Source organism: Ranitomeya variabilis, chromosome 7 (assembly GCF_051348905.1).
Source record: "Ranitomeya variabilis isolate aRanVar5 chromosome 7, aRanVar5.hap1, whole genome shotgun sequence".
Taxonomy (NCBI): domain Eukaryota; kingdom Metazoa; phylum Chordata; class Amphibia; order Anura; family Dendrobatidae; genus Ranitomeya; species Ranitomeya variabilis.
This window is the reverse complement of record NC_135238.1, coordinates 4,745,722-4,759,303: the sequence shown is the minus strand read 5'-3', so window position 1 is coordinate 4,759,303 and position 13,582 is coordinate 4,745,722. Positions and strand designations below refer to the sequence as shown.

General features: G+C 42.5%; 1 protein-coding gene across 1 annotated transcript; it reads left to right on the top strand.

Moving 5' to 3' along the window:
* Positions 1 to 7,473: 7,473 nt before the first annotated feature.
* On the top strand, positions 7,474 to 13,248 carry LOC143785056 (uncharacterized). The gene is made up of 4 exons (XM_077273719.1): positions 7,474 to 7,849; positions 10,479 to 10,605; positions 10,918 to 10,991; positions 12,389 to 13,248. Exons 1-4 carry the CDS (start codon positions 7,534 to 7,536, stop codon positions 12,661 to 12,663), a joined length of 792 nt encoding a protein of 263 aa, XP_077129834.1. The 5' UTR covers positions 7,474 to 7,533; the 3' UTR covers positions 12,664 to 13,248.
* Positions 13,249 to 13,582: the final 334 nt, after the last annotated feature.

Genomic DNA, 13,582 nt, shown 5'->3' with positions numbered 1-13,582 from the left:
CTCTATACCTCTCCCTATATATTTCAGCTCTCTGCATAGTCTCTATACCTCTCCCTATAGATATCAGCTCTCCATATAGTCTCTATACCTCTCCCTATAGGTATCATCTCTCTGTATAGTCTCTATACCTCTCCCTACAGATGTCAGCTCTCCGTATAGTCTGTATACCTCTCCCTATAGATATCAGCTCTCCATATAGTCCCTATACCTCTCCCTACAGATATCAGCTCTCCATATATTCTATATGCCTCTACCTATAGATATCAGCTCTCCGTATAGTCTCTATACCTCTCCCTATAGATATCAGCTCTCCATATAGTCTCTGTGCTTCTCCCTATAGATATCATCTATCTGTATAATCTCTATGCATCTCCCTATAGATATCAGCTCTCCATACAGTATCTATACCTGACCCTACAGATATCAGCTCTCCGTATAGCCTCTATACCTCTCCCTATAGATATCAGCTCTCCATATAGTCTCTATACCTCTCCCTATAGATATCAGCTCTCCATATAGTCTCTATGCATCTCACTATAGATATCAGCTCTCCATATAGTCTCTATGCATCTCACTATAGATATCAGCTCTCCATATAGTCTCTATACCTCTCCCTATAGATATCTCTCTGTATAGTCTCTATACCTCTCCTTATAGATATCAGCTCTCCATATAGTCTCTATGCCTCTCCCTACAGATTTCAGCTCTCCATATAGTCTCTATACCTCTCCCTATAGATATCATCTCTCCGTATAGTCTCTATACCTCTCCCTATAGATGTCATCTCTCTGTATAGTCTCTATACCTCTCCCTATAGATGTCAGCTCTCCATATAGTCTCTATACCTCTCCCTATAGATATCATCTCTCCGTATAGTCTCTATACCTCTCCCTATAGATGTCAGCTCTCCGTATAGTCTCTATACCTCTCTTTATAGATATCATCTCTCCATATGGTCTCTGTACCTCTCCCTATAGATATCAGCTTTCCATATAGTCTCTATAGCTCTCCCTACAGATGTCATCTCTCTGTATAGTCTCTATACCTCTCCCTACAGATGTCAGCTCTCCGTATAGTCTCTATACTTCTCCTTATAGATATCATCTCTCTGTATAGTCTCTATACCTCTCCTTATAGATATCAGCTCTCCGTATAGTCTCTATACCTCTCCCTATAGATATCATCTCTCCGTATAGTCTCTATGCCTCTCCCTATAGATATCATCTCTCTGTATAGTCTCTATACCTCTCCCTACAGATGTCAGCTCTCCGTATAGTCTCTATACTTCTCCTTATAGATATCATCTCTCTGTATAGTCTCTATACCTCTCCTTATAGATATCAGCTCTCCGTATAGTCTCTATACCTCTCCCTATAGATATCATCTCTCCGTATAGTCTCTATGCCTCTCCCTATAGATATCATCTCTCTGTATAGTCTCTATACCTCTCCCTACAGATGTCAGCTCTCCGTATAGTCTCTATACTTCTCCTTATAGATATCATCTCTCTGTATAGTCTCTATACCTCTCCTTATAGATATCAGCTCTCCGTATAGTCTCTATACCTCTCCCTATAGATATCATCTCTCCGTATAGTCTCTATGCCTCTCCCTATAGATATCATCTCTCTGTATAGTCTGTATACCTCTCCCTACAGATGTCAGCTCTCCGTATAGTCTCTATACCTATCCCTACATATGTCAGCTCTCCGTATAGTCTCTATACCTATCCCTATAGGTATCATCTCTTTGTATAGTCTCTATACCTCTCCCTACAGATGTCAGCTCTCCGTATAGTCTCTATGCCTCTCCCTATAGATATCATCTCTCTGTATAGTCTCTATACCTCTCCCTACAGATATCAGCTCTCCATGTAGTCTCTATACCTCTCCTTATAGATATCAGCTCTCCATATAGTCTCTATACCTCTCCCTACAGATGTCAGCTCTCCGTATAGTCTCTATGCCTCTGCCTACAGATGTCAGCTCTCCGTATAGTCTCTATACCTCTCCTTATAGATATCAGCTCTCCATATAGTCTCTATACCTCTCCCTATAGATATCATCTATCTGTATAGTCTCTACATCTCTCCCTACAGATGTCAGCTGTCCGTATAGTCTCTATACCTCTCCCTATAGATTTCAGCTCTCTGCATAGTCTCTATACCTCTCCCTATAGATATCAGCTCTCCATATAGTCTCTATACCTCTCCCTATAGGTATCATCTCTCTGTATAGTCTCTATACCTTTCCCTACAGATGTCAGCTCTCCGTATAGTCTCTATACCTCTCCCTATAGGTATCATCTCTCTGTATAGTCTCTATACCTCTCCCTACAGATGTCAGCTCTCCGTATAGTCTGTATACCCCTCCCTATAGATATCAGCTCTCCATATAGTCCCTATACCTCTCCCTACAGATATCAGCTCTCCATATATTCTATATGCCTCTACCTATAGATATCAGCTCTCCGTATAGTCTCTATACCTCTCCCTATAGATATCAGCTCTCCATATAGTCTCTGTGCTTCTCCCTATAGATATCATCTATCTGTATAATCTCTATGCATCTCCCTATAGATATCAGCTCTCCATACAGTCTCTATACCTGACCCTACAGATATCAGCTCTCCGTATAGCCTCTATACCTCTCCCTATAGATATCAGCTCTCCATATAGTCTCTATACCTCTCCCTATAGATATCAGCTCTCCATATAGTCTCTATGCATCTCACTATAGATATCAGCTCTCCATATAGTCTCTATACCTCTCCCTATAGATATCTCTCTGTATAGTCTCTATACCTCTCCTTATAGATATCAGCTCTCCATATAGTCTCTATGCCTCTCCCTACAGATTTCAGCTCTCCATATAGTCTCTATAGCTCTCCCTTTAGATGTCAGCTCTCCATATAGTCTCTATACCTCTCCCTATAGATATCATCTCTCCGTATAGTCTCTATACCTCTCCCTATAGATGGCATCTCTCTGTATAGTCTCTATACCTCTCCCTATAGATGTCAGCTCTCCATATAGTCTCTATACCTCTCCCTATAGATATCATCTCTCCGTATAGTCTCTATACCTCTCCCTATAGATGTCAGCTCTCCATATAGTCTCTATACCTCTCCCTATAGATATCAGCTCTCCGTATAGTCTCTATACCTCTCCCTATAGATATCAGCTCTCCATATAGTATCTGTGCCTCTCCCTATAGATTTCAGCTCTCTGCATAGTCTCTATACCTCTCCCTATAGGTATCATCTCTCTGTATAGTCTCTGTACCTCTCCCTACATATATCATCTCCATATAGTCTCTATACCTCTCCCTATAGATATCAGCTCTCCATATGGTCTTTGTACCTCTCCCTATAGATATCAGCTCTCCATATAGTCTCTATACCTCTCCCTATAGATGTCAGCTCTCCATATAGTCTCTATACCTCTCCCTATAGATATCATCTCTCCGTATAGTCTCTATGCCTCTCCCTATAGATATCAGCTCTCTGTATAGTCTCTATACCTCTCCCTATAGATATCAGCTCTCCATGTAGTCTCCATACCTCTCCTTATAGATATCAGCTCTCCATATAGTCTCTATACCTCTCCCTACAGATGTCAGCTCTCCGTATAGTCTCTATACCTCTCCTTATAGATATCAGCTCTCCATATAGTCTCTATACCTCTCCCTATAGATATCATCTATCTGTATAGTCTCTACACCTCTCCCTACAGATGTCAGCTCTCCGTATAGTCTCTATACCTCTCCCTATAGATATCAGCTCTCCATATAGTCTCTATGCCTCTCCCGATAGATATCAGCTCTCCATATAGTCTCTGTGCTTCTCCCTATAGATTTCAGCTCTCTGCATAGTCTCTATACCTCTCCCTATAGGTATCATCTCTCTGTATAGTCTCTATACCTCTCCCTACAGATATCATCTCCATATAGTCTCTATACCTCTCCCTATAGATATCAGCTCTCCATATAGTCTCTATACCTCTGCCTATAGGTATCATCTCTCCGTATAGTCTCTATACCTCTCCCTATAGATATCATCTCTCTGTATAGTCTCTATACCTCTCCCTACAGATGTCAGCTCTCCGTATAGTCTCTATACCTCTCCCTATAGATATCAGCTCTCCGTATAGTCTCTATACCTCTCCTTATAGATATCAGCTCTCCATATAGTCTCTATACCTCTCCTTATAGATATCAGCTCTCCGTATAGTCTCTATACCTCTCCCTACAGATGTCAGCTCTTCATATAGTCTCTATACCTCTCCCTACAGATATCAGCTCTCCATGTATTCTATATGCCTCTACCTATAGATATCAGCTCTCCGTATAGTCTCTATACCTCTCCCTATAGATATCAGCTCTCCATATAGTCTCTGTGCTTCTCCCTATAGATATCATCTATCTGTATAATCTCTATGCATCTCCCTATAGATATCAGCTCTCCATACAGTCTCTATACCTTACCCTACAGATATCAGCTCTCCGTATAGCCTCTATACCTCTCCCTACAGATGTCAGCTCTCTGTATAGTCTCTATACCTCTCCCTATAGATATCAGCTCTCCATATAGTCTCTATACCTCTCCTTATAGATATCAGCTCTCCATATAGTCTCTATGCCTCTCCCTACAGATTTCAGCTCTCCATATAGTCTCTATAGCTCTCCCTATAGATGTCAGCTCTCCATATAGTCTCTATACCTCTCCCTATAGATATCATCTCTCCGTATAGTCTCTATACCTCTCCCTATAGATGTCAGCTCTCCATATAGTCTCTATACCTCTCCCTATAGATATCAGCTCTCCGTATAGTCTCTATACCTCTCCCTATAGATATCAGCTCTCCATATATTCTCTGGGCCTCTCCCTATAGATTTCAGCTCTCTGCATAGTCTCTATACCTCTCCCTATAGGTATCATCTCTCTGTATAGTCTCTATGCCTCTCCCTACAGATATCATCTCTCCATATAGTCTCTATACCTCTCCTTATAGATATCATCTCTCTGTATAGTCTCTATACCTCTCTCTATAGATGTCAGCTCTCCATATAGTCTCTATACCTCTCCCTATAGATATCATCTCTCCGTATAGTCTCTATACCTCTCCCTATAGATGTCAGCTCTCCATATAGTCTCTATACCTCTCCCTATAGATATCAGCTCTCCGTATAGTCTCTATACCTCTCCCTATAGATATCAGCTCTCCATATAGTCTCTGTGCCTCTCCCTATAGATTTCAGCTCTCTGCATAGTCTCTATACCTCTCCCTATAGGTATCATCTCTCTGTATAGTCTCTATACCTCTCCCTATAGGTATAATCTCTCCATATAGTCTCTATACCTCTCCTTATAGATATCATCTCTCTGTATAGTCTCTATACCTCTCCCTATAGATATCAGCTCTCCGTATAGTCTCTATACCTCTCCCTATAGATATCAGCTCTCCATATAGTCTCTGTGCCTCTCCCTATAGATTTCAGCTCTCTGCATAGTCTCTATACCTCTCCCTATAGATATCATCTATCTGTATAGTCTCTATACCTCTCCCTACAGATATCATCTCCATATAGTCTCTATACCTCTCCCTATAGATATCAGCTCTCCATATGGTCTTTGTACCTCTCCCTATAGATATCAGCTCTCCATATAGTCTCTATACCTCTCCCTATAGATGTCAGCTCTCCATATAGTCTCTATACCTCTCCCTATAGATATCATCTCTCCATATAGTCTCTATACCTCTCCTTATAGATATCATCTCTCTGTATAGTCTCTATACCTCTCCCTATAGATATCATCTTCATATAGTCTCTATACCTCTCCCTATAGATATCATCTCCATATAGTCTCTATACCTCTCCCTACAGATGTCTCTCCATATAGTCTATATACCTCTCCCTATAGATATCATCTCCATATAGTCTCTATACCTCTCCCTATAGATATCATCTCCATATAGTCTCTATACCTCTCCCTACAGATGTCTCTCCATATAGTCTCTATATCTCTCCCTACAGATATCTCTCCATAGTCTATATACCTCTCCCTATAGATATCATCTATCTGTATAGTCTCTACACCTCTCCCTACAGATGTCAGCTCTCCGTATAGTCTCTATACCTCTCCCTATAGATATCAGCTCTCCATATAGTCTCTATGCCTCTCCCGATAGATATCAGCTCTCCATATAGTCTCTATGCCTCTCCCGATAGATATCAGCTCTCCATATAGTCTCTATACCTCTCCTTATAGATATCAGCTCTCCATATAGTCTCTATACCTCTCCCTACAGATATCATCTCTCCATATAGTCTCTATGCCTCTCCCTATAGATATCATCTCTCTGTATAGTCTCTACACCTCTCCCTATAGATATCATCTCCATATAGTCTCTATACCTCTCCCTATAGATATCAGCTCTCCATATGGTCTCTATACCTCTCCCTATAGATATCATCTCTCCGTATAGTCTCTATACCTCTCCCTATAGATGTCAGCTCTCCATATAGTCTCTATACCTCTCCCTATAGATATCAGCTCTCCATATGGTCTCTGTACCTCTCCCTATAGATGTCAGCTCTCCATATAGTCTCTATACCTCTCCCTATAGATATCAGCTCTCCATATGGTCTCTGTACCTCTCCCTATAGATGTCAGCTCTCCATATAGTCTCTTTACCTCTCCCTATAGATATAATCTCTCCATATAGTCTCTATACCTCTCCCTACAGATATCAGCTCTCCGTATAGTCTCTATGCCTCTCCCTACAGATGTCAGTTCTCCTTATAGTCTCTATGCCTCTCCCTATAGATATCAGCTCTCCGTATAGTCTCTATATCTCTCCCTACAGATGTCAGCTCTCCGTATAGTCTCTATACCTTTCCCTATAGATGTCAGCTCGCCATATAGTCTCTATGCCTCTCCCTATAGATGTCAGCTCTCCATATAGTCTCTATACCTCTCCCTATAGATATCAGCTCTCCATATGGTCTCTGTACCTCTCCCTATAGATGTCAGCTCTCCATATAGTCTCTATACCTCTCCCTATAGATATCAGCTCTCCATATGGTCTCTGTACCTCTCCCTATAGATGTCAGCTCTCCATATAGTCTCTATACCTCTCCCTATAGATATCATCTCTCCATATAGTCTCTATACCTCTCCCTATAGATATCAGCTGTGGGTGATACACATGGACCCCGTCTGTCATTCTGCCTGTGCTGATAACGAGATGACTGCAGAGATTTGATCACTACAGATCACCATGTACCAGCCCAATGTTCTGCCTATTGACCAGATGCCAAACTAATATTTCTACTATTTCTACTATAGATGGTGACACTGAAAATATACTAATAACTAATAAAACAAGGAAAACAAGTCAGACGTTGTCATTACTACATTCCCCCTCTCCTTCCTGTCCTCACAGGAGCCTCCTCCTTCTTCTTGGAAATTAATTTACTTTCACTTCTATTGTTTCGCCTCGTGTGTGTGAACGCTCGGTCCTAGGTCAGATATGGATATTGGCCAGCTGAAGGAATATATTGCATCTTACACCCTGAATAACTGTCCCCTGGGAAACCAGGGCTACAATCAGATCCTCATCCAGCTGATGGGCTTCCTGGGACACGGGAAATCCTCCCTAATCAACTCCTGTAAATATGCCCTCCACGATAAGGAGTTCACAGTCCACGCTGAGTCCGGCTCGGCCGACGGTGGCCTCACCACGGTCAGGAGAACCTACCCACTCACCAACACCATCACCATGGTGGACAACCGAGGATGCGCCACGCTAAACCCCTTTGAGGCCGGAGAGTTTTATACCCAGCTGGGTAAGTCCCATTCATGAAGGGAAAAATACAGAAAACCCAAATTTAGTATCAGGCCAAAGTCCGGGATGGGAAAAACGGGACCCACAGCAGACCCTAATGGATACGTCTCCTGATTATCCCCTCCGTCCCCCTAGAATTTTCCATAAATGTAGTTACGTCACATTAAAGCTATACATATGACTGAAGGATGATCCTTCACAGAGGGATGTTTTTTTATGGGGGGCTGGAATTTTTACTAACAATATTTTGCAGTAGAAATAAAATGTAATAAATTGTACTCTTATGGACACAAAAATTCCAAATATGTTTATTTTTTATTTATTATTTTATTTCTGCATTATTAAGTTGGGAGGAGGGGTGTGATTTAAACTCTTACGTTTTATATTTCATTGTTAAAACTTTTTAAATTAACTTTCACAATAATATAGAGATTAGCTCATAATGAATGATGGAATACCAAGAGTAAATAACCTAAAATGACACAAAGATCACAGAGAAGGCGTCACATCCATAATAAAAGGACCATAAACCCATAGTATCAAAGTTCACTGCTTGTCCTGCACCACGAGTTTCGCAATGCTTCCTCAGGGAGTAGTATTGGTTTATTTTATCTGTTCTGTTTTATTGTTTATACCTTTAGTTAATGTGTCTTGTCCCCTGGAGACTAAAACCTGTGATCATTTGATTACTTGTACTTTATACTGATGTACTTGGCAATGGAGTTAGGCCTTTGTTAGGCCACTGGCTGCCAACAGGATCTCACTGGGCACAAAGATAGATTGCAGCAATCTAATTTCGGATGTCAGAGATTGGCAGCTACATGTAAATGGTTGAATATCTGTGTTGGGCGTCGCTCAGTCGCTGCTGTTAGAGGAAGGTGACGGCTGTATAATGAAGCCTGCACCCACTGCAGAGCGGACTCAGATCCTCCATGCACCCCCACACAATAAATATCATGTAATATTGCATCCTATTTCAGGAAGGGTTTAAATATAATCTATTCACGATCAATTAAACCCTTACTAAACGCAATCTTGATCATTGATAAGTGTCTGCACAGCAAAAAGACGACATCACCGAGAGCCAGGAACCCACCGGGCGGACAGCAAGAGCTAAAAATCCTTGTGTTGTGTGAATGAGGAATTTCACATAAATAATACCATGGTCGGTGTCCAATGCTTCTCTTGTTCTCACACATACTGCTCCCTCATGCTCCAAAACATATCACAGGACACCTTGTTCTCCACTTTCTTTACAGGTTATTCCCATGTCGCTCTTGTTCTCAGACAGTCTGCTCCCTGTGCCACCATCTTATCCACACAGATTTCTCCCCATATCGCCCACTTTCTCACACAAACGATTTTACTCTGCTGTCTGCTATGTCACGATGACTGCTCCCTGTGTTACTCTTTCTTCCTCCATGCTGCCCCCAGAGCCCACTTTATCATGCCAATTGCTCCTTGTGGCCAAAGTTACTCTATCATGCCGCCCTTTTCTCACAGACTTCTTCTCATGCTTCCCTTTTCTCAGACCTCTCCGTGTCCTTCTTGGCCCCGCAGACTTCTCATGCTGCACATGTCTCAGACTTCTGTGTCCTCTGCCCTGCGACTTCTCCTCATGCTTCCCTTTTATCAAACTTCTCCGTGTTCTTCTTGCCCCAAAGACTTTGCCCATGTTTCCCTTTTCTCAGACTTCTCCGTGTCCTTCTTTGCCCCGCAGACTTCTCCCCATGCTTCCCTTTTCTCAGTCCTCTCCATGTCCTTCTTTGCCCCACAGATTTCTCCGTGTTTGCCTTTTTTCAGACATCTCCGTGTCCTTCTTTGCCCTGCAGACTTCTCCCCATGTTTGCCTTTTCTAAGACTTCTCCGTGTCCTTCTTTGTCCTGCAGACTTCTCCTTATGCTTCTCTTTCCTCAGACTTCTCTGTGTCCTTCTTTGCCCTGCAGACTTCTCCTCATGATGCCCCTTTTCTCAGACCTCTCCGTGTCCTTCTTTGCCCCACAGACTTCTTCTCATGCTTCCCTTTTCTCAGACTTCTCCGTGTCCTTCTTTGCCCTGCAGAATTCTCCTCATGCTGCCCCTTTTCTCAGACCTCTCCATGTCCTTCCTTGCCCCACAGACTTCTCTTCATGCTTCCCTTTTCTCAGACTTGTCCATGTCCTTCTTTGCTCCACAGACTTCTCCTCATGCTTTCCTTTTCTCAGACTTCTCCATGTCCTTCTTTGCCCCGCAGACTTCCCCTCATGATGCCCCTTTTCTCAGACTTCTCCATGTCCTTCTTTGCCCCAGACTTCTCCTCGTGCTGCCCCTTTTCTCAGACTTCTCTGTGTTCTTCTTTGCCCCACAGACTTCTCCTCATGCTGCCTTTCCTCAGACTTCTCCGTGTCCTTCTTTGCCCCGCAGACTTCTCTTCATGCTGCCCCCTTTCTCAGACTTCTCCGTGTCCTTCTTGGCCCCACAGTCTTCTCCTCATGCGGGCCTTTTCACGCATGGATTGCTTCTAGTGGCCCTCTCTTCACCATAGTCTGTTCCTCATTGTTTGGCTTATTTTAGAATGTGATATTTTATTTTCAGCATCACTATTATCTGTATAAATCTATTTCTTATGTTTCTATTTTCTAATTCTCCAGCAAATTTTGTTCCATTGAACGAAGGAGTGGAATGGACAAAGGAGTTTGATGAAGTGTTGAATCGCTTGGAAGATGCCGAAATCGAGCCAAACTTCAGCAATGTTATTGTGCCGGTGTTCGTTTACAGGTAGGAGAATATCTGGGAATTGTGTCTGGTGTCAATGACACATGAAGAGATGAATCTTCATCTTAGTGAAGGCCAAGCACGACACCGCTCATGTACAGTGCCCATTACTATCAGGATCTGCTATCTCCAGCAGATCGAGTCTGTATATGAGGGAATATATACTGTAAATGTCAGTAATAACAGAGGTAACGACTGCATGCACCATCATCAAACATGGACACTATGAGGATAGAGGGGCGAACGCTGCTGAAGAGAACACATATCAGGGTGACCAGATACACATGGGAAACCATAAAATTACTGTTGTTACAGCGTGAAGAGGGACATTGCCGCTAATGAGATGGAAGAAATCAAGACGTTCCTTAAAACCTGTCGAGACCTAACAGGTAAGAAGTGAGCGCAGCATTATGCTTGACTGACACGTGGATGGTGGGTAATGGCCCCCTGTATAGAGAGAGGCTCAAGGTGCTTATAGATCCCCATATAGAGGCAGAAGCTACATAGGCCCCCAATATAAAGAGAAGCTACACAGGGACCCCAATATAGAGGGATACAAGGTACTTGTAGACCCCCAGTATAGAGATACAAGTTACTTATAGATCCCAGTATAGAGAGATATAAGGTACATATAGACCCCAGTATAGAGATATAAGGGACTTATAGATCCCAGTATAGAGGCAGAAGCTACATAGGCCCTCAATTTAAAGAGAAGCTACACAAGGACCCCCAATATAGAGGGATACAAGGTACATATAAAAAAAGATTGCATTACTGCACTAGAAATATGAAAAATTGAGAAAGTTTAGTGCATAAATTGGCCAATTCATGTGTATCTGGCAGCCACGTTCAGGCGATTCTCGTTTCCAGGACCTATCTTAATTCCAATCCTCTCTTAGAAGAAAGTCTTCATCTGTATGGGAATTTAATGTGAATCCTCTCTTAGACTGAGCACTCCGCCCTTTAGCCTCAGGTGTTTTTAATCACAGCAGGATTCTACCATTCCTTTGAGATATAGACTTTAGTCCAGAGAGGATACATATTAGGTTCCCAGACAGATGAAGATTTTAGTCTAAGAGAGGATTGGCATTGTTAGGTTCTGGCAACGAGAATCACCTTAACGTGGCTGCCAGATACACATGAATTGGCCAATTTATGCGCTAAGCATTCTCAATTTTTCATATTTCTAGAGCAGTAATGCAATTCAATTTCCATATTTCATATTTGCTATGGTGCTACAGAGTGCTGCTTTATTTGTTTGATTGTATATGAGTTGGTGACTCTAGGTAAGCACCTGTTCAGACCTAGTTTATGTTTGGATGTGACGGTCAGTTTTTTTTTTTTAAAAGCTACATATAGACCCCCCAGTATAGACAGGAAAAAGAGTACATAAAAACCCTTAGTATGGAGAGGCAGAAGGAACAGATAGGTCCCCAGTACATAGAAGTAGAAGGTGCAAAAAGACCACCAGGATAAAGAGAGGCAAAAGTTACATATACAGTATGTCCCCAGTGAAGCCATCAAAAGTTGCATATAGACCCCAATATAGAGAGAAAGATTGTGTAAATAAACCCCCAGTATAGAGGGGTAGAAGATGCTCTTAGGTCCCTCATATAGAGAAGTGTATGGCCAATATTGGTCCCCGTAGATCCAGGCAGCTCATGGCGCTCGGTGGGTAGATCTCCCGGATCTGTCGTCTTGCCTTGTGTTGCTGGTTGGCTGCACTATGTTTACTGTGGGGTCGTTCACTTCTCCTTATTGTAATGGTTTTTCGTCCACTACACAGGAATCTTCCCCATCATCGTCCTCACCCACAAGACCAGCGGCCCCTTCTCCAAATTCCGTGACATGTTTGAAGGGATGGGGGCTGAAGAAATCTTCTCGGTAGAGAACTACACAGGTGAGGACAATCTGAAGACCCTGGGGAGACATCTGCAGTTCCTGAACCTGATCCACAAAGTCTTACTGAACGTCAACTTCAGGATGTCAGAGGAACGCAATCCCCGGAAAGAGAGAGTGGAGCGCAAGAAGTTTCTACACAAGTTCTTCCATAAGAGATAATGTCTGGAATGAAAGACGAGGGAGGTGATTGGAGGTGGGGACGGGGCCGTGAAGCTTTATATGGGGGAGCTCTGCCTAAATAAAACATCTTATCACAGAGGAACCAAAAATACAAAATAGTATTCACTGGACCAAAAATATTTAGTTATGACTCAATAGGTGAAATGTAGGGAAGTCCGAGCGGAAGATCTGTGGTGAGAAAAGTCATTAATATCACGCACACCTGTCAGCACAATAAATGTGACTTTGGCTAATTTTACGCCTCCGTCAATGTTTTTGTATAATGTATTTGGGGCTGTATGTAGATATAATGTAACCAAATTTATGAAGAGGCTCGTAATAATGGCACAAACACAACGTGCTGCCGACAAATCACTCGGTATTAAGGGTCAGAGCTAGGGACCAGAATCCGACCAGCTCCTCTAACACGGAACCATGGAGAACGAGAGCTCGGGAACCATCTCCGGCAGAAAAGCTACCAGAGTCTCATCCGAAGCTCTGCACACTCCCTGCACTGACCCTAGAGGTGACTATACTGTACATACAGTTGTGCTCAAAAGTTTACATACCCCGGCAGAATTCTTGCTTTCTTGGCCTTTTTTCAGAGAATATGGATGATAATACCAAGTCTTTTTCTCCACTCATGGTTAGTGGTTGGGTGAAGCCATTTATTGTCAAACTCCTGTGTTTTTTCTTTTTAAATCATAATGACAACCCAAAACATGGAAATGACCCTGATCATAAGTTCACATACCCCATTTCTCAATATCATGTATTGCCCCCTCTAACATCAATGACAGCTTGAAGTCTTTTGTGGTAGTTGTGGATGAGGGTCTTTATTTTCTCAGATGGTAAAGCTGCCCACTCTTCTTGGCAGAAAGCCTCCAGTTCCTGTAAATTCCTGGGCTGTCTAGCATGA

Coding starts and splice junctions, on each gene's coding strand:
- LOC143785056 (XM_077273719.1), top strand. CDS start 7,534: ATGGATATTGGCCAGCTGAAGGAATATATTGCATCTTACACCCTGAAT. Junction 10,606..10,917: donor GTGCCGGTGTTCGTTTACAG/GTAGGAGAATAT, acceptor CTGTTGTTACAG/CGTGAAGAGGGACATTGCCG. Junction 10,992..12,388: donor AACCTGTCGAGACCTAACAG/GTAAGAAGTGAG, acceptor TCCACTACACAG/GAATCTTCCCCATCATCGTC.